The sequence below is a fragment of the Lepisosteus oculatus genome, chromosome 12, assembly GCF_040954835.1.
Source record: "Lepisosteus oculatus isolate fLepOcu1 chromosome 12, fLepOcu1.hap2, whole genome shotgun sequence".
Classification (NCBI taxonomy): Eukaryota; Metazoa; Chordata; class Actinopteri; order Semionotiformes; family Lepisosteidae; genus Lepisosteus; species Lepisosteus oculatus.
Window position 1 is genome coordinate 19,765,459 of NC_090707.1, and position 20,116 is coordinate 19,785,574.

General features: G+C 35.8%; 1 protein-coding gene across 8 annotated transcripts in view; it reads right to left on the bottom strand.

The window, feature by feature from the left end:
- Positions 1–917: 917 nt before the first annotated feature.
- Positions 918–20,116, bottom strand: part of gulp1a (GULP PTB domain containing engulfment adaptor 1a) — a 199,755-nt gene continuing 180,556 nt past the window's right edge. For 6 of the 8 annotated variants that reach the window (XM_015358846.2, XM_006636473.3, XM_015358850.2 and 3 more), the window contains 3 exons: positions 18,846–18,984; positions 17,935–18,035; positions 918–2,339 (listed from right to left, as the gene is read on the bottom strand). In XM_015358846.2, the coding sequence (XP_015214332.1) occupies positions 2,268–2,339; positions 17,935–18,035; positions 18,846–18,984 (312 nt within the window). In that variant the 3' untranslated portion in view covers positions 918–2,267. Of the gene's footprint in view, positions 2,340–5,614; positions 5,629–11,310; positions 12,502–17,934; positions 18,036–18,845; positions 18,985–20,116 lie in introns of those variants that run through there. The other 2 variants (XM_015358852.2, XM_015358853.2) reach the window with 2 other exon arrangements.

The following is a 20,116-nucleotide window of genomic DNA, read 5'->3' on the forward strand; positions in this document are numbered from 1 at the left end:
ACCATTATGTGTATAAATTATTCAATCACAGCAATAATAGAATCCGCATGCTAGCCTTCCCCTTGCCTCACTGCTCTCTTAATCCCCTGTATAACTTAATTTGACCTTGAAATCTTACTTAATATCGATCAAAGTCCACACCCACTTTTGTGTAGTCTTAATGTCAGTTCTTTGCCTTCAAAATTCTAAATTATCAGAGACATCTTCTAAGATGGCACTTTATAACACCTACTTAAGACAGGAATAAAGCTGACATCTCAGTGTTTATTAAATATGTTCAATGTTACCCAAAGTTATGCTACGCTCAGTGCCACCAACTACATCTTGAAAAATTATTTTCAAAATAATTAAAAAGTTATTTTAAAAATCTATATAACTCATATACCATATGTATGTATATAAAAAGTTTGTTTTCTTTGCATGTTCTTTGTTGTTGTTTTGGGGGTGATTCAATCAGTATCATAAACGTTTAAATACGTTTAATACTACATTATTAATGCGATCAATAATACAGTAATACCTTATTTTATCAAAAATGTCCATAAAACTAGTCACAGACATTTCAGTACTAACAACAGACTGCTGTATACATCATGACAACTTACGGCTAGTTTTCATCAGAGCATGGTTCATCAGATAACAGCTAGTCTATGAAGTTTCTCTGGGTAATCTATGGATTACCCATAGATAATCTATGGATTACCCAGACACGTGACAGATTCTTAGAACAATTTAGAACTTATTGACAATAATGTGCTTTAGTGAGATGTAGATTAATCATAGAGCTTCTTTTACATTTTCAGTAAACCAAATAAGGAAACAAAAATGAGCCTTATGCACTGAATTATGAGCATGACACATACTATTTTTAAAAGGACAACATATTAAATAATAAGGAAGAAATAATGTCAACAAACTGTTTTAAAAATTCCTCCCAGGGAACAACAGAAGCATGTTGTTTTTATTTTAATTTGAAAACAAATCATCATTCAAATCAGGAGTTTACTGTACAACCCTGATCCTGGAATCCCCTTGCGCAGCAGGTTTTATAGATAGCTTAAAATTCCTAAAAAACCTGGAACAATTTAAATCTTGAGAAGTAGTGATTAGTTACATTAAGCAAATTACAGAACAATAAAATCTGAAATCATTTCAGCTCTCAAGATCCAGAGTACTCCTTAATGGAACAACTAATCAATAAGGTACAAGTGTTGCTAATCTTAAAGGAAACTGGGATTGGGGTTCTATGGGACTGAGGTTTGGGACCCCTTCCTTGGATTTATATAACCACAGAAAACTAAAAATGTATGTTGCAAATGCACATGTATTTGTTTAAAAAATAAAGCTACACTACGTACCATTAAAAAGATTATTCCAATCCTATCGCAAAAATAAACATAGGATGTTCATGAAAAATCTACTTTTCTTTTAAAAATGTCCCATTATGACATTCCAATACATCAGTATACAGTACAGCATATTAAACACTTCCGACATGTCTTTAATAATGTTAAATGAAATGCCATAAAATAAACAACTGCTGCTGAGAGTTGTTGTAATATTTGTTTTTTTCAGTATAACAGAGCATAACACCAATGTTAAATATATTATTTAAATAAAAGGAACAGTTTGTTACACGGCCAAAAGATTTTAAAAGTGCTTTCTGGTGCAAGAGAATACTAATGTACTGTACTATATATATAAAACAGTGTTGAATTACAGTTACACATCAAAAACCATGATTGTGCTACATGTAATTTAAAAACATCCAAAGTTGACATCATTCATTACAGAAATCTAACATTAAATCTTAAAAAGCATTCTGAATTATGAGCAAATTGAGCACATGGTTGTTTTTTCTTGAATATTAGAACATGTAAAAATGCTGACCTTTTTGTTTGCTTGTAACTTCAGCATTGCTAAATTAATTTAAAGAATGATCTGAGTGGGGAGTAGCAATCCCATTTGTGTTGGGAAAACAGTTAAAACAAGTCAACAAACAAAAACAATACACTGCAAAGTCTAAATAAGACCCCACAAACTATGAGTCATTTTGAACTTGAACTTGGCTTTGTGAGCTAAATGTGCAACTTTTTCAAAACTGTGAATTGTTATTATATAAAAAAAAACATTTTAAATGTTCACCATTGAAAGCACAGTTTAAAAAAGTAGAAACCTCAAGGTGTGAACCCTTTCATCTTGATTGAAGATTCAATTTGGCACTTTAAATATGAATGTTTTACAGCTGAAAAACTGTGTTCTTGGCATCAGCAGCGGCTGTCCAGGGGGTCAAGGGAAAACACGGTGCCTTCTAGTGTTAGTCCCATTTTGAACCCCTCCTAAAAAAAAAGTAAGAAATGTGTGAGTTTAATCAAAACCATCTGGTTTGGTTTGTTTCTCATGCAAAACCAGCCAGATGCTTTAAGGATGATGACGGGGGAAAGAGCCATGAAGTTCTGATCTACGGGTGAAAGAACAAATTGCTTTCTTAAGGTTAAGAAACTAGTCTGCACTTAAAACTACATTATTACTTTACCTGAAGCAAAATAAAGTGTGGGATGCCTAATGTGTTTGTTCAAAGGAACATGGAACTAAAACAGTATTAAAACTGTATTGAAGGTTCACTTATTAATCTAATTATGATTATAATTTAGACTCTATACAATAAATTCTAAACTCACTACACAGTACACAATAATCAAACTGATAAAACATTAAATTAATTTTAAATATTACATAATTTTATCATTATGAATATAAAGTAGTAAATAAAAAAATAAAGTAATTTTAAAACACTGTTATAGTGTTTGTCTCTTTTATCAAGTACCATTACTGCTCCCTATGTATTCCATGGCCATAAGAAATTATATCCTTAAGGTTTGGCAAAAGCTGTAACAGTCATTTTAATTGTTTCTATTCTGAAATAAATTTTCTGAGAAAAAACAATTCTGAAATGGATATAGATCATATGATAATTAATTGTTTCAAATTGATCTAGTAATATATTCTGCCAATACCTTTTCATTTGAAAGGGGAAGATTCTTGCCTGAATTTACACGTATTCAATGCCAAATGTCCCATGCTTCTAAAACACACTGAAACACGTCTACCATTTCCCTCAGTCAAAAAATTACTTGTGTCCATTATTCCATAATGAAAACCATTTCATGCTACTCTATGAAATAATCAAATAAAACCACAAAAGGTTTTGGTTTAAAAACACATTAAGGTTCTCACGTTTTCCTTTACAAACAGAACACCAACACAGCTGTTTTAACTCAACCAATTACAAAAATGGAGACAATGGTCAATGGGAACAGTAGGTATGTTTAATTCTTCAGAGATATTTCATATAACTTCCATAAATCTCATAATGCTCACAGATTATGCCAGTGCAAATGAACAAAGCTGACTGCAATCTCATCATTCTTTCAAGTTATCAACTTGCAGAAAGGAGACCCTTTCTAAAGTGAAATGTTGAAAGGAACAAATTAATCTTAGTTACAGTAGAGGAACAAGTTAAAAAATGAGATGAACTACTACATTTTTATTTCACAAGTATCTCTATAACATAAATTCTCACTATAGTAAATAACTTTTTGGTTGGCTTCTGTAGCAAGGATAAAAAAACAAGCGGAAACTTTCCACATTTTATGTATTTGTGTATTCAATCCTGTTAATTTGAATTTTAGGATAAAAATAAAAGAAGTACATGGAAATGAACTACAACATTTATTTTTTGGCATTAACTCAAAAGCAATAGGCACATATGGAATTTAAGCTTTGTAGTAACTATTTTTGTGTGGACTGTTTCTTGCTTCTTATGTCCAATGTCTAATTACAGTAGCTGTAAAGTTCAAGAGTGAAAATGCAAAACAGTGCTCACCAGACTACAAAACTACTAAGGAACAAGTAATAAGTTTATTCCATGCTGAAAAAAAGAAGAAAGAAAACACAATGTTTCGGCCGTGGAGCCTTCTTCAGGTATGAGGGCCAATGCAGCCTACGGATCCTGACGCAGCTACTGTACCCACCTGAACTACAAAACTAATAAGCAACAACTACTAAAATCTTCGTTTCCGTGCTTACTCAGATATTGTTTTAATTACTTGTACATTTTGGAGACAAAAGTTGAATGATTCTGACATATAAAAATGTCTCAGTCCCTTGCCTGTTTTTTCATTTCATACAAAGACAATAAAAACACACCAATTGAGAAACTCTTTCGCACCCGCTGTGCACATTCTCAAATGCTATATCTTTTTTAACTTTTGCTTTACATTCCTGCAACTTCTCTCTCTGCCTCTCACAGTTGAAGAAAGTTTAACAGCTGAACCATTGTGTTTTTCCTTTCTTCTTTTCACTGAAATTACCTGGTGGAAGAGTTATAGGCAGGTGTAGTTGCACTGGGGGCCCAAACTTCTGAGTATTAGTACACTTAACTAAAATTATAACAAATAGTAAGTTAACCATTGCATATTTTAGAAAAGGTATTATATTTCTTCTATTATATGCAGAAAACACAACGTTTCGCCTGTGAAGCCTTCTTCAGGTGTGACTTTATTCCTCACACCTGAAGAAGGCTTCACAGCCGAAATGTGTTTTCTCTCTTCTCTTTTCAGCATGGAATAAACCTAATACTTGTTCCTTTTCAGACTACACATGCTGACGCAGCTACCCACCTGAACTTTTTAAATTATGGGTCACTGGGTGATCACCTTTAATTTTGAGCAAAATATGTAAATAAAGCAATTGTAAAAATTATAGACAAGCTTAGTTGAATTTTAAAATAGACTTTATGACATATGAATAGGCATTTTTGTTGTGTATCATCAATGACAAAGCAACTGTTAGCAGGAAATTAGCCTCTAAAGTTGATGTTAAATGTAAATACACCATATTCCAATTTTAATAGGAAAAACAAAACATAAAACATTATGGCTTTATTCATAATAGTCTGAGTAGTTTACTGTTGCAATACAGCTCTAAACTTGCATTTACCTGATAAAAATATTTTTTACTGTTGACTGTAAAATATTTTTAAGTTCAAAACACAAGCTGTTGTAACCACTGAAACATAAAGAAATACAACATTATATGATATGTAACCACAGCACAAAATAAATCAGCTTAAAGTTCTGTGCCTCTCATCAACACGATTTAAGGCTATATGTATTTTAGACAAAGATCAGCTTGGGAAGCCTTTCGCAACTGATGTAACACATCTGGAAAATACTAAGGGGAAAAAAATGTGTTGTGCAAGAGGCTTAAAGTTAACATTCTCTGCTGTCTCCGTTTTTGCAATTGGACTTTCTCCAGGCAGGCTAAAGATTTCACTCTGGTATGAAAGCAAAAGCCTGTTAGAGGGAGGATTACTGTAAATTATCAACATCACTCAAAGCATGTCTATATAAATCCAGCGAAAACGAAAACTAGATGGAGATGTCACACACATAGAAATCTATCACTTGAATGTACAGGTTGCATGCAAAAAGTGCGTGAAACACTAATCCACAGATAAGAAAAAATCAAACCAGAACAATATTTGCACATAAATCAGAAAATATTTTAGATATTCATAAATAAACTGATAGGCAATAAAAAGTATACAAACCATCTTTGACGCTGCTGGGCAAGGAGGAAAATCAAGATTGAAAGATAAGGTTAGGAAGAAGCATTTTAGGCACAAACCCCCATAAAAATGTTTTAACCACAACATGCCATGTAAACCCATTTCCAACAATTTTATACTGTACTGTCATAGCTTTCTAGAATAGAAATTACCCAACATATTAAGCACTTTAAATGTTAGGTTTTTACATGCACTAAAAATCACACATCTTAATGAAATTTGGAGAAAGAGCCATAATAGGCATAGGACAACTTCTAATGAAAATCAGTCCCTTTCAGACCATTTCTCTCATTTTCAACTTCCCAGGGCTGTTATGAAGACTTTATTAATAGATTTATAGACATAATAGTTTATATCTGTAAGTTACATATACTGTAGTTGCCCACCCCAAGATAGTCAACATTGCTGCTGAGAGGTTTGGTACAGTGGAGGAAAAGCACCCCAATACCTCTTTAACAATGTAAAAAGAACTGCTAAAATACAACAACCAGGGCAGGAGCTGAGGATTTCAAAAAGGCGGTTTAAAGAGGAAAGTGAGGAAGAGAAAACGCTACTGGGTGAGGTGCACAATATCCTCAGATTATGTCCTTGTGTATGCAGAATGTCATGGGGGATGGGGGAAAGAGAGGGCCCAAAAGTAAGCTGCCTTCATTGCAAATCTGTTTGGATTTACCAAAAAGCTGCGTGAGCAGAAGCACAGTGGCCAGCACATCGGTTCTAAAGAGGACATGAATTGTTATCTCAGGAATAACTACTGCAATAGGAGACAAGATTTAGGGAACTGCAAAGCCTTAGTGAATCCATTAAGACCTGGCACTGACCTTGATGAAAAGGAACCCAACTGGAAGGAGATTCAGAAGGTTATCAAAGCTGCTAGAGCGAGCTCAGCACCTGGCCTGAGTAGAGTACCTTATAAGGTATACAAACGATGCCCAAAACTTTTCCATCAGCTTTGAAAGATTATGAGGATAGTCTGGCAAAAGGGGCAGAGTGGCACAACAGTGGAGATCAGCCGAGGGTGTCTGTATTCCTAAAGAGGAGAACTCAAAGAATATTGAACAGTTCAGGATTATTTCACTGTGTAGCACTAAGGGGAATATATTTCTCAGCATTGTGAAAACAATACATCAGTGTGGTAGGGTGGGATCCCTAAGGTGCCAGATTGCTTGGAGAACACAGGTGTGGTCACACAGCTGATCAAGGAGGCATGAGAAGGCAAGGGAGACTTTGAGGTTGTGCTGTGGTTAAACCATACCAATGGATATGGGTTGATACCCTACAAGCTGGTGGAAATACCGTAAGTGCAGCATTACATGCCATGGAAGGTCCATCAGGAACCTTATCTTGGACTACAACAATTTCAGCCTAAGAGTTACCTCTATAATATCAGATTTGCTCCAGATGGAGAAGCGAATCATCACTTGCTGTACCATTTCAGAGATTAATTTTGCTCTAGCCATGAATATGCTGGTCAAGTCAGCGTAAGTGGAGTGCAGAGGCCCATTAACCAACTGTGGCATGAGACAGCCCCCAGTTAGAGCTTTTATGGATGTCCCGACTGTCACAACATCAGTGCCAGGGAGCAGGTGGATCTTGCTGGGCCTGGAGAAGCTGTTCACTTGAGCAAAAATGATTTTAAGCCTGGAAAATCAAGGTCACTAGTTGAGAAGAGGGGCAAGGTTGTTGACATTACAGAGAAGCCACTCAAGAGGCTGGTCAAGTTAATTGAATGCGGCCTGAGTACACCGCAGCCACCCAGGCAACCAGCCAGGAGCTGAAGGGGTGGATGGTAGATAGGTCAGGATTGCCCGGCAAATTTAAGGTCTGGATTTACCAGAATGGTGCCCTACATGAGATCCTCTGGACTACTCTTAAGTCTACAAAGTCCCAATGACGATGGTGGAGAACTTGGAGAGGAAGATCTGCCAGTACCTTTACAGGTGGTGGGATTGGGCACAACTCCTCAGCAGTACTGCTCTGTATCGGCAAAAATACAATCTGAGGGTCCACATCAGCAGACTGAACTAAGAGGTCATGGTGTCCTGGACAAGAGAGGTGCTGCAGTACAGAGAATCCAGTGACCCTAAAGACTCCCTGGCTGGAATTAAAGTGAGGAGTTTGTGGAAATTGATAGCACAGGATGCAGTCAAGTGGGCTGAAGCACGACTGAGACACAATGCACTGGTAGGGGCTGTGTCTTCTGGATGAGATGGCCTGGGCAGTTTTCCAAGAACATACTACTACAGACAGGTGAAAGCTAGTCCAAGAGGAAGTGAGAGCACGGGTGTAGGAGATGCACACCAGCAGGATGGTGGGGATGCATCAGCAAGACCAAGTTGGAAGACCGTGAAATCTCATGGTCCGAGATTTGGCTGGCTGTTTGCCATTGTAATACATTCCAGGCAGTTTTCTACCTAGCCCATCTAACCTCTTAAGATGGGGAAAGGTCAATTCTCCAGCATGCCCATTGTGCCCAGGATGAGTGACACTGGAGCACATCACCATGTTGAAGAAAGACTGCTATTAATGGAGCCACAACCAGGTGCTGAAGACCTTAGGAGACACTATTTTCTTGATTGCTTAGACAATTTTTGATGAAACTGGATCCACCTGATCTCCATATTAACCTTATGAGTACAACAGTATTCAAGTAAATCATCTTAAACCAAATTGAAACATTTGGTCACAGCTGATAGAAATTACTCCCATGACTGTGAACCTCTTACACACACGTGCAAAACATCTTTACACAATTGTCCAATCTGCAATCAGTTCTTATGTATAAAAGAGGTTGCATCTGATGTGCAAGAATGGACCAAATCAGAGGATGAGGATGAGGGCAAGGACAAAGGAGAGGAAGAGGAGCCCATAGAGGAAGAAAGGTACCGATGTGTGGTGGAGTAACTCAAAAGGGAATACGAAGAGCTAATGTTTCAGATAAAATCCATGCGATAATTATTGTCCATGTTGTCAATGATGGCCATCATGAGGGTGGGCAAAGCGTCCAGCCCAAGCTCAGTAGATCAACTTTGTCATCAATAGTAAGATAACTCAAGAATGAAAACAGGTAAGTCACAGGGATATACCAAAATGTATTTCAGTATTGCTGTACTCTACACAGTAAATATATGTGTAAAACAGTTGTTCTATCAATGCCCTTTATGTGACCATAAAAATGTGAATTATTTACTGTATTTAAAGGATTCAAATGAGACCAAGCATAGGTGGCAGGGGCAATAATTCAATAAGATTGTTAGAGATCTTGACAAATGATCCCTTCTGCACCTCTCTTACCACATCCCTACAATTGATCCATACAATACAGAATGTCTCCTCATATTTGTTGTTGTATTGCACCAGAGAGTGGTACCATCAGAAAAGAGAGGAATTGTGATGCTTAACATGTCCTGATTCATCTTTGCTTTCCACCACTCCCATCTGGTTACGGAATGGTTTCCAGCCAACCCACAAATGATGAGGCAATTTCTCCCTCTGTACTCTCATCTCCTCAGTCCAATGAAGAATTATTCTCTGCATGGAGGTGGAAAGTCTATGATTACCATCCACATGACCAGATGTCATCCCTCTTAGACACAATGCATGCATCTTGTCTGGCAATAACAGAAGAGAACTACCAGGCTTGGATGAACAATACAAAGAGATATTTTCCTTGCTGCTGCATTCAGTGTAATCCTGATAAGAATGTGATCGACAAGCATGGATGGACCAAATGTGGTTTATACTGTATTTGTGTAGCCTATTTGACATTTTAATATTAGCATTATATTATAATAATTTGTTAACTTGGTGTATTTCATTTTAATTCTTTGTATATATAACATAATTGAATTTATAAAGGACAAAATGGAAAAAAGTTAAAATAAAGCTTTTTATTTCTGGATATTCATGGTCAAAGTCTTTCTGCATTGGTCAACTTTGGTAAAAATCACTTCAAGAAAAAAGAATACAGCCTATGCTGTGAAAATATGTTTGCTTACCTTTTATGGTGCATGCTATAATTACATATCAAGAAATGGCACAGAAATATACAATAAAAGAAGGTAAACCATATTGGGGTATATTGATAGTTGTAGTTAGTGTTTACTAGGCCACTGTGTAACAACTAATTGAAACTTCTTTAGATACATGTTTTGATGGAGGTCATTGATTTTCTGTCATGTATTCAATGTTTTGTGTCTTAATGTATTTTGCTAATGGAATGTTGCATTTTGTCCAACTTATTACAGTTTGGGGTGCATGTTAATGTTTTTGAAGAAGTGAATTCTGTTTGGACAAATATGCTCAAGCAATAGAAAAAAAAACCTGCAACAGCAGTAAACATCAGCACCCAGCAAACTGGGCTATTGCATTCGCCATGGCTGGGTAGCAGCCATAACCACAACCTAGTGTATCAGCGAGTCTCCTCGTGATGGCGAAGAACTACCAACAGAAGGTTCCCTGACACCATTGGAATGACCTCATTCAGACCAGACATTGGACTGCAGTCATGCTAAAGCTACCGATTCCCTGAGAAGACCGGACAGAGGAGACCAATGAAAGGAAGAGACCCAAGTATGAAGACCTGGTTAACCAGTGCCATGGGAAGGGATAGAGAGTAAAGTCTAACCCTGTCATGGTGGGCTGCAGAGGATTTTCAGGCCAGTCCCTCTGTAGGACCGATAGTCTTCTGGGCATAACATGGGTGAACAAGGCCATCTGGACGCTACCTGGAGCTTCAACAAGCATGGCTGTATTGGCTGGGCTAGGGTGTCATAGATTTGACAGATCCAAAACACCCAGTGACCCCAGGTTAGATCACTGATGATTTGTCCAGGTGCATTAGAAGATGTATTTTCAACTAGTCAAGATTAAGAGTCACAATCATATGACCTTATAAGTACTTTATCTCCTCTGCAATAATAGCAGAAACTATGCAAGGATCAACAATAAAAATTAAGCAGCTTATTTTTCTGTCATTTTACATTGTTCAAGTATTGTTTAAGTGAGGCTACTACTACAGAGTTGACTGTAGTATTTAAAAAAATAACAGTGCTGTTCCAATTTGATTTTACTTGGATCTTTATAAAGACATATCACCATCATATAAAGCTATTTCAATACTATTCCAACTTAACAGATGGGAAATGAGATGCAGATGTTAAACTATGAGCCTGTAAGTCAGACAGTACTGGCACCACCCTTCTCATTGTGACTGTACAGCTGTGGAGAGAATGCATGCTGAAACTGTCATGTTTGGTCTGAATGTAACTTAAGGACATGCCTCATCTGGATGGAAAAGGACGAGGACCTTCAAGTTCAGACTATTCATACTATAGGCAAATTATTACTAATTCTAATTTTTCATCCATAATTTTTTAATCTCATTCAAGGTATGAGTTGAAGCGAAATATAATGGTTATGTTAATGCAACAAGGGTGATAAATACTGTCTTTTGGTACAAATCCCTGTCACAGTTTTTACCCCAGGACACAATCAAGATTGAAATGGGGCTAAAGTAGGAGAGACAAATACAAAGGTGCTTGAAAAAAAAAATTACACAGTTTAATCTTTTGCTTTTCTCTCAACACTATTATAATAGGTGCAAAGGAATCAATACGGTATATACAGTATATATACATTGTATTTTTATAAAAAAATAAAGTTTGCATTTCACTGAAGATACAAAGTACATTGTGCTGCTGCAGAATAAGCAGTGAATATTATGCATCATCTTTGATTTTAACTCCTTTACAAATTAAAGGTATGCCATAGCTTACTACAAATGGAGATACTGTATGTGTTCAACAAAAATCCTGAAAACTCCTGACACTTAAACAATGACTACCTTGGTTGCTAGAACATATAAACTTTGCATAAAAATAATCTGTCAAATTGAGTATAGTAACTAAACAGAAACATAACACAAGAAAACCACTATCCCTGAAGGTTTAAATCTATAAAGTTAAAGAACAGCAGTTAGTACTTACATAAGTGCTATCACTTCTATTAATGCTGTGAAAAATTCTGAGGTATTTGGGCTTACCCAAGTTTGTTAGTTTCACAAAACCAAATAGAAGGACCATCTTCTTTGAAGTAAGGTGTTGTAATGGCTGTCAATGCAAAAGGGGCTTTAAACAGCACTTGTTATAGTGTCTTAACATTCTGTGTAGCTCCAAATGAGTGGATTAATGCTTAAAGCAAAGTGGTTGCTATAGTTACATGTTCATTATAAAAGTAACATTAAAATAAAGTAACATAAGAGCAAGAGTTACCTATTCTGGTCCTATGTGGTTTGCAATCCAGCCAAGTTTAATTACATAAGTAGAGCTGTAACTGAACTAATACACTGCATGAGTGGAACATTTGCAAGTTTTAAGAAGTTTAAAAGTTTAAGAACTGAAAGCTATCAAATAAGGTCAAAGTAATCATATAATTAATGGTACAAAATTGTCTGAGAGCTTGACTGGAACAATAACCAGGTTTGTGGGACTACAGGATCACAAATGGAAACCCCTGCATTAGATAATACAGAAAATATTTCAGTAATACTATGTTCTTGTGTGAACTGTACAAAAAAACACTGAAGCAAGTAAAACAAATCACACCTTTACAACTCTTAAAATTTTACTCAATAAGGTACTACATGATCACATATTGTAAAAGGAAGAAGGTGGAACAAGATGGAGGTTCTTGTCTGAACTGCATTCCCAAGAGAGCAAAGGGGAATGACCTGCCATCCTTAGTCACCAGACCAGTTGGAGGCAGATAATTGGACGGGTAAAAAAAGCAGCATCAGAAAGCAGGGGTTTCTAGTTGGCCTCCAACCTCTGCTGGCTAGGGTGCCAGAAGGGCTCCTGTTATGCACTGCACTAGAGGGAGAAGGAAGCAAGGAAGAAAATGACTATATGATGAGTCCATGGTCTTGTTATGTGTTTTTAGAGATGTAAGATTTCAGAAAGAGTGAGTTTTGAAAAAGAGCCTCTGGTTTTCAGAGAAAGTTTGGGGATTTTGATGCCAACAACTACCTTAGGTGCCAAACTATTTATAGAAAAGGCCCAAGAAGAAGAGCTGTTAGAGCTAGGCTCTTTGTTTTATTTGTTTTATTTTTATTTTATGGCTGTATTTATTTGTATGTTTTCTCAAGACTAACCTATTACAAGATCTGTATTACAGCACTCTGCCCCTAAGTGTACCACAATATCATTTTGCCTAAGCATGCTTCAAGTCATAACATATACAGTACTTAGATCACTGCTGAAAAGTCTTAGATATTCTAGATAGAATATAATATAGTTACAATTTATTGTATATAAGTTACAATACATATTATGAGTATCAACAATTTACTCAAAAACCTTCACTGTTTTCTTTCTAGTATTACAACAAATTTGACTGCTATTTTTTCTTCGTAGTTTAGATGAAAAGAAACCACTATTGTCATTTAGCAATTTTAAATTCCCATTGATCAAAATGTTTAAGAAACTGATGACATCAACCCAAGATAAAATATACATTAGCAGCCAATGTGAAGTGATGTTGCAGGTAATCCACAAATATATAATTACATTGAGCTAACTGTCAGATATTCATCATTAATACAGCATATATTGTAATTCACACTACTCAGCTAGAATTCTTCTTTTCAGTCTGTGGAATACAGATCTCTCTATTACCTTGAAGCTATTACCTTCAAACACAAATGCTTAAATTTGTGAAACACCATAGAACTGTGTTTCTGCACAATAAAGTAAAATACTGGATGAAATATGAAATGCTAAATGTAAAGATGAATAGATACATTAACCTATGTAATCAATGTCCAAGAACATCAATTTTTACTTTGTTTAAACTCTCCTACTAGCATACCAAACATTCCTGTTGTTTTACTGCATGTTTAATGGACTGAGTAGAAGCTACCTAAAGGGAAAAAAAAGAAATGTTTATGGACCAAAGGCATAGAATATGAAGGATTTATAAATGGCAATTCCTGAAAGATAAAAATACATTTAACTGTATCTATTGACAGACTGAGCTCCAGTATTATAGAACTACATTTTTAAGTCTTTAGTATCTGCATCACTTCTCAAAATAAATTTCTCAGTTCTTCTACTGTAGACAATAGAATAACAACACATTTTATCTTAGACACAAACCCAATTGATGCAAGCAATGTATAAACAAAGGCAAGAGTGCAAATCGAAAATAATGTTTATCAAAAAGATAAAAAGCAGATCGCATACCTGCTGTACTGTTAGTCTGTATTCTTACTGAAACCAAATTAACAAAACCATCCAAATTAACAAGAAGCAGTGTCATACTCTACACTATGAAAAATTGTGAAATCGCTACAGAGTTCAGTCGAGTTTAATCAAATTGCAGTTGTACAGTATCTTGAGTGTCAAACCCCAGTAAGCAATAACATAATGACTGAGGAAAGAGATGATCCTCTGTTGGTTTGCAGAGTTTTGATAAAAAAATGATTTTATATAGTGTCTTTAAAATTGTTTCTTAAAGCACTTTATAGTATGGAAAAAAAGGAAATAATAGAATTAGCACAATTGAAAACAAGGGTTTAGAATGCAGCAGAAGATGCAAAGGGGCAGACAGACCTCAATTAAATAAAAGCCTTTTTGAAGAAGATTTTGAGTCTGGATTTGAAAGAGCTCAGGGTAGGTGGCTCTCTAATTTCCTTGGGCATAGAATTACAGAGTTTTGGCATAAAGCAAGAAAAGGCCCTGTCATCCATAGAATGTAGACAAGCTTTGGGGACAAACAGAAGACAAAAGCCAAATAAACAAAGCCTACAAAGTGAATAATACAGGAGGAAGCTAATATAGCCAGGTACTGAAGTGCCAAGCTATGTAGATCCTTATAGATGAGCATGAAGATTTTGAATTAAACTCAAAATCTGATAGGAAGCCAGTCTGAGGATTCCACGACAGGAGTAATATACTTGACATGGTCAGGATTTTGGCTGCTAAACTGTGGACATACTGAAGTTTGTTTAGTGTGGATTTAGACACCTTAGCAAATAGGCATTGCAGTAATCAATTCTAGAGAAGACACATACGTTGTCCATCTTTTAAGATACTGCCAGAGAAAACATAGGACATAATCTGGCCAATGTTCTGAGATGGAAGAATGGTGTTTTAAGAATATTTTACACGTGAGTCAAATGTGCCTGGATTAAATGTCACTGCACAGTTTTGTAATTTAGGTTGAAATTCAAGTACAGTGCCATCCACAGATACAGTTACTACATGAGCTTTACAATAGATTTTGATAAATCTATGAAACTTTAATAGTTGACCAAGTGGGAAAATATAAATGCGGAACAGTACAGTGCCCAGTATCAAGCCCTGAGGAACGCCAGACTTAACGAACCCAACTTACAAATGAAACCACCAAGAGAGATAAAGTGTTGGCAATCAGGAAGGTCAGAGTTGAACCATTTAAGAGCTTTTAAGAGTTAAATGTTCAAAGCAAGGGGTAAACAAAAAAGCAAAGAGCAGAAGAGAATTAATGGGGAAGGAAAAGTTTCAGAAGTGGAATGGGTTGTGGGAGTCTGGAACAGAGTACCCAGCCTATTTGTTGAGACCAAAACCCTGTCTTCTCTCAAGAAACAGCTGTATGAGATCCTGATCTTCGAAACAGAATAGGTGGGCCAAATGGCCTCTCCTTATCTGTAACCATTTACAGTGCCTTGCGAAAGTATTCGGCCCCCTTGAACTTTTCAACCTTTTGCCACATTTCAGGCTTCAAACATAAAGATATAAATTTTTAATTTTATGTGAAGAATCACCAACAAGTGGGACACAATTGTGAAGTGGAACGAAATCTATTGGATTTTTGAAACTTTTTTAACTAATAAAAAAATGAAAAGTGGGGCGTGCAAAATTATTCGGCCCCCTTGCGTTAATACTTTTTAGAGCCACCTTTTGCTGCGATTACAGCTGCAAGTCGCTTGGGGTATGTCTCTATCAGTTTTGCACATCGAGAGACTTAAATTCTTGTCCATTCTTCCTTGCAAAACAGCTCGAGCTCAGTGAGGTTGGATGGAGAGCGTTTGTGAACAGCAGTTTTCAGCTCTTTCCACAGATTCTCGATTGGATTCAGGTCTGGACTTTGACTTGGCCATTCAAACACCTGGATACGTTTATTTGTGAACCATTCCTTTGTAGATTTTGCTGTATGTTTGGGATCATTGTCTTGTTGGAAGATAAATCTCCGTCCCAGTTTCAGGTCTTTTGCAGACTCCAACAGGTTTTCATCCAGAATGGTCCTGTATTTGGCTGCATCCATCTTCCCCTCAATTTTAACCATCTTCCCTGTCCCTGCTGAAGAAAAGCAGGCCCAAACCATGATGCTGCCACCACCATGTTTGACAGTGGGGATGGTGTGTTGAGGGTGATGAGCTGTGTTGCTTTTACGCCAAACATATCGTTTTGCATTGTGGCCAAAAAGTTCGATTTTGGTTTCATCTGACCAGCGCACCTTCTTCCACATGTTTGGGGTGTCTCCCAGGTGGCTTGTGGCAAACTTTAGACGAGACTTTTTATGGATATCTTTGAGAAATGGCTTTCTTCTTGCCACTCTTCCATAAAGGCCAGATTTGTGCAGTGTAAGACTGATTGTTGTCCTATGGACAGACTCTCCCACCTCAGCTGTAGTTCTCTGCAGTTCATCCAGAGTGATCATGGGCCTCTTGGCTGCATCTCTGATCAGTCTTCTCCTTGTCTGAGCTGAAAGTTTAGAGGGACGGCCAGGTCTTGGTAGATTTGCAGTGGTCTGATACTCCTTCCATTTCAAGATGATCGCTTGCACAGTGCTCCTTGGGATGTTTGAAGCTTGGGAAATCTTTTTGTATCCAAATCCGGCTTTAAACTTCTCCACAACAGTATTACGGACCTGCCTGGTGTGTTCCTTGGTCTTCATGATGCTCTCTGCGCTTTCAACAGAACCTTGAGACTATCACAGAGCAGGTGCATTTATACAGAGACTTGATTACACACAGGTGGATTCTATTTATCACCATCAGTCATTTAGGACAACATTGGATCATTCAGAGATCCTCGCTGAACTTCTGGAGTGAGTTTGCTGCACTGAAAGTAAAGGGGCCGAATAATTTTGCACGCCCCACTTTTCATTTTTTTATTAGTTAAAAAAGTTTCAAAAATCCAATAGATTTCGTTCCACTTCACAATTGTGTCCCACTTGTTGGTGATTCTTCACATAAAATAAAAAAATTATATCTTTATGTTTGAAGCCTGAAATGTGGCAAAAGGTTGAAAAGTTCAAGGGGGCCGAATACTTTCGCAAGGCACTGTATATTCTTATTATGGCTTCATGCTCCAGCCATTTCTGGCTCTTTTATATCATTTGTGTTTTTATTTAATTTTTTTGATGTCTCAATGAAACATTTAGTTGTGGATGTTAACATAAATATCAACAATTAAAAATGGTAAAGGTACTTTTGCATTTTGAAGAAGCAATTAAAATGCAGTTAACTATTTTTCAAATGAAAATATATGTCAAAATTATTTCTGTGTTTGACAGCCCTAATATAATATATACAGATTATTCAGTAGTTTGGAAAAACCATGCAGGTAATTTCTTCGGGAGTTAATTCTCTGTTGCTTTTTTACTTTTCTGCCCATATTCACTAATATCTTGGCTTCACTGAATTGAAATCTGTCTCCTCTATTACAATATACAACAGACTTTAATATACTACAGACTTTAATTTTAAATTTATGATGAAAAATATGTCCTTTTTCCCCCAAAAGCTGTACAACATAAATACTGTACAACATGGGCAGCACATGTGCTTGTCACTAATCAGAGTTTTATTATCAATGTGTGTAATATATTTTTGAAGAGGATACATTCAGCTTTTCAATATCAGTAATGCATTGATTAAAGTGAAGAAGAAATGTTTTTAAATGTAAAAATGTACCCGTGTTCAGAGAAGCCAGCCTGCTTCATTTGCAAATAACATAAGCTGATTGTAAGGCAATATACACACACCTTCATATGTATACAGTATACGTTTTTTGGTAGTAAAGGAATGAGCAAGTTATACTTATTAGAAAGCCTTTTTTCATGCAAAGATATTATCACATCTAGGGATTTACATGAAAAGAATAGACAATATATGTATATTGTATACAGTTTATGTGTGTAAATAAGAAAAATGTATAACCATGTGTTCCTTTTCAAACAAATGGGACTGAGTCTGCTTCCAAGACATACATTTATTTAACGATAAAAATAATTTATATTATTCACAAACAAATAGTCACCTGCATCTCGTCTAGCTTGGACTGAATGTCAGGAGGAAAGTCTGCTGCAGCACAGATGAATGGATCAAAAGGTTCAGCGCCAAAAAGATCCTTCCCTAGAGCTGGGCAATTGTAAAATACAGAGATTTATTAACCTTTAGATAAAACAAATTAATTTTTCACTTTTTAACTCCATGGACACAAGTATCACTGTTTTGTATTGAAATAAACCAGCTTGTGAAATTCACAAACTGGCCACCGAAGTGTCAGAAGATAACAACTTAAGTATAATGAATTGTCTATTATGTTCTTTTATACATGGATCTAAAGAATGTATTAATGACTGATGGAGAACAGAACATCTTTTTTCTAAAGGAAGTGGCTTTGACATACAAAGTATGTTTAATGTAACTTGTATTAGCTAAAACAAAATCATCATAAGCAGCATGCAAAAACCTTAATCAAACAAATGCTATTGTCCATGCAATTAATAGCATTTAGATTTGCAGATAATGAAATGAAGTTAATGTAAAATCTTTACAATATCATGTGTAGAGACACTCAAGAAAAGATCATTTATAATACTAGAATTTTATAAAATGTTATAAATATCAATGTTTATGAATGCTGCAGCTTCATGACTACAAACATGCATGAATCTGTTCGACCTGTTGTAGATTTGGTGCCAGAAATATATTTTAATCTATGCGTTTCTCTATTTCTTAAAGTACAGTTTTTTTGCCCCTAATTTCTTAAAAAGACTAAAGCTGGCTTTCAGAAACTCTTCACTTTTGTGAAATTGTTAATGGGAGGGGAGGAAATAACCACATGAAAGAGAACCACATAAAGATTCTGGCAAAATGAACCAGAATTAAGTATTTTACTATGGAGGTGAGGCTGCTGTACTTATCAGCACTATGAGGTTAACTTACAGGGCTCCGGAGATCTGCCTGGAAGTGGAGGCAGGTGTGCACCATTGCTGGCTGGTATTGGTGTCAATGGAGATGCCGGGGAAAATGGAACCATGTCAAAAATGTCAGTTGATGGAGATTTAACCGAGATGCTGCCCACCTGTAAAATGACGTGAAAAAACAAAATACTTTGGTCCTTAAACTAAGGAAGTCTCTGTATTAAAAAATACCCAACCAGCCAATCAGTAGGTACATGTACAGTATGTGGCTGGGTACACCAAGTGTCATGGAAAAGGAATTGTCAAAGTTAGGATTTAATTTTGGGCCCATATCTATTAAGAACATCTTAAATCAAAATCATGAGAATGTGTCTTTTAAAAGACATCTGTAATTTATATTTACAATATCTCACCCTGCATATGAAACAGCTAACAATTCTCATTCATTTCTGATTATTCAAGTTAGTTTAAATTACAAAATATTTGTCATGCAATTACAAGAATCCGGACATTACCTTTTTAAAATAATACATTTACATACAGGTATATTCAATGTAAAATGCAAAAAATTAAGTGACCATGCATTATAAATCTCTTTCATATCACATCATAGAATAAACTATATAGAAAAAAAAACAATTACAACATACAGTATGAGAATCCTTACCTTGTGTATTATAACTTCACTAAATCTCTGCCTTTCTTTGTATAATATTTTTACATTTTTACTGTGAATCATGTTTTGTAAAAATGTTTAAAAAGTCCTTAGTAAATACTGAGCATGTATGACTAATCTCTTTAAAAGGTTAATAATTTCTCTTAATTGAATTAATTTCCTTCTTTAAAAAACAGATTTGCAATTCTCTCACTTTTTCTTCCAGCTATTTTTAGATCTATTAAGAACAGACACACTAATAGCTACACATGAAACTGATTATTGTTGTAATTGTGTCAGATAATATACTGCATATTACAACCACAAAGAATATTTCTCACCATTCTGAAGTTTGAATGTAATCTTACGCTGTTACAAAGATTTGTAGTCAATTGTGGATTCACTTTTTATTTACAATATCTCAATGTGTTCCTTAATTAGTGAAAAGTTAAAAAACACTGTCCATTTCAGACTGGATCCTGGAAAGTACTGTATATGGTTAGGATTGAACCAGGTGTAAATGGGCCTATTATAATGCAAACAGGTTTTTCTAAAACAATCCCTTAGTTTCTTACTAAATCGTAGAATAAAGAACAACCTAAACAGGGTAATGCAATGCAGTGGAATAGCACTATGTA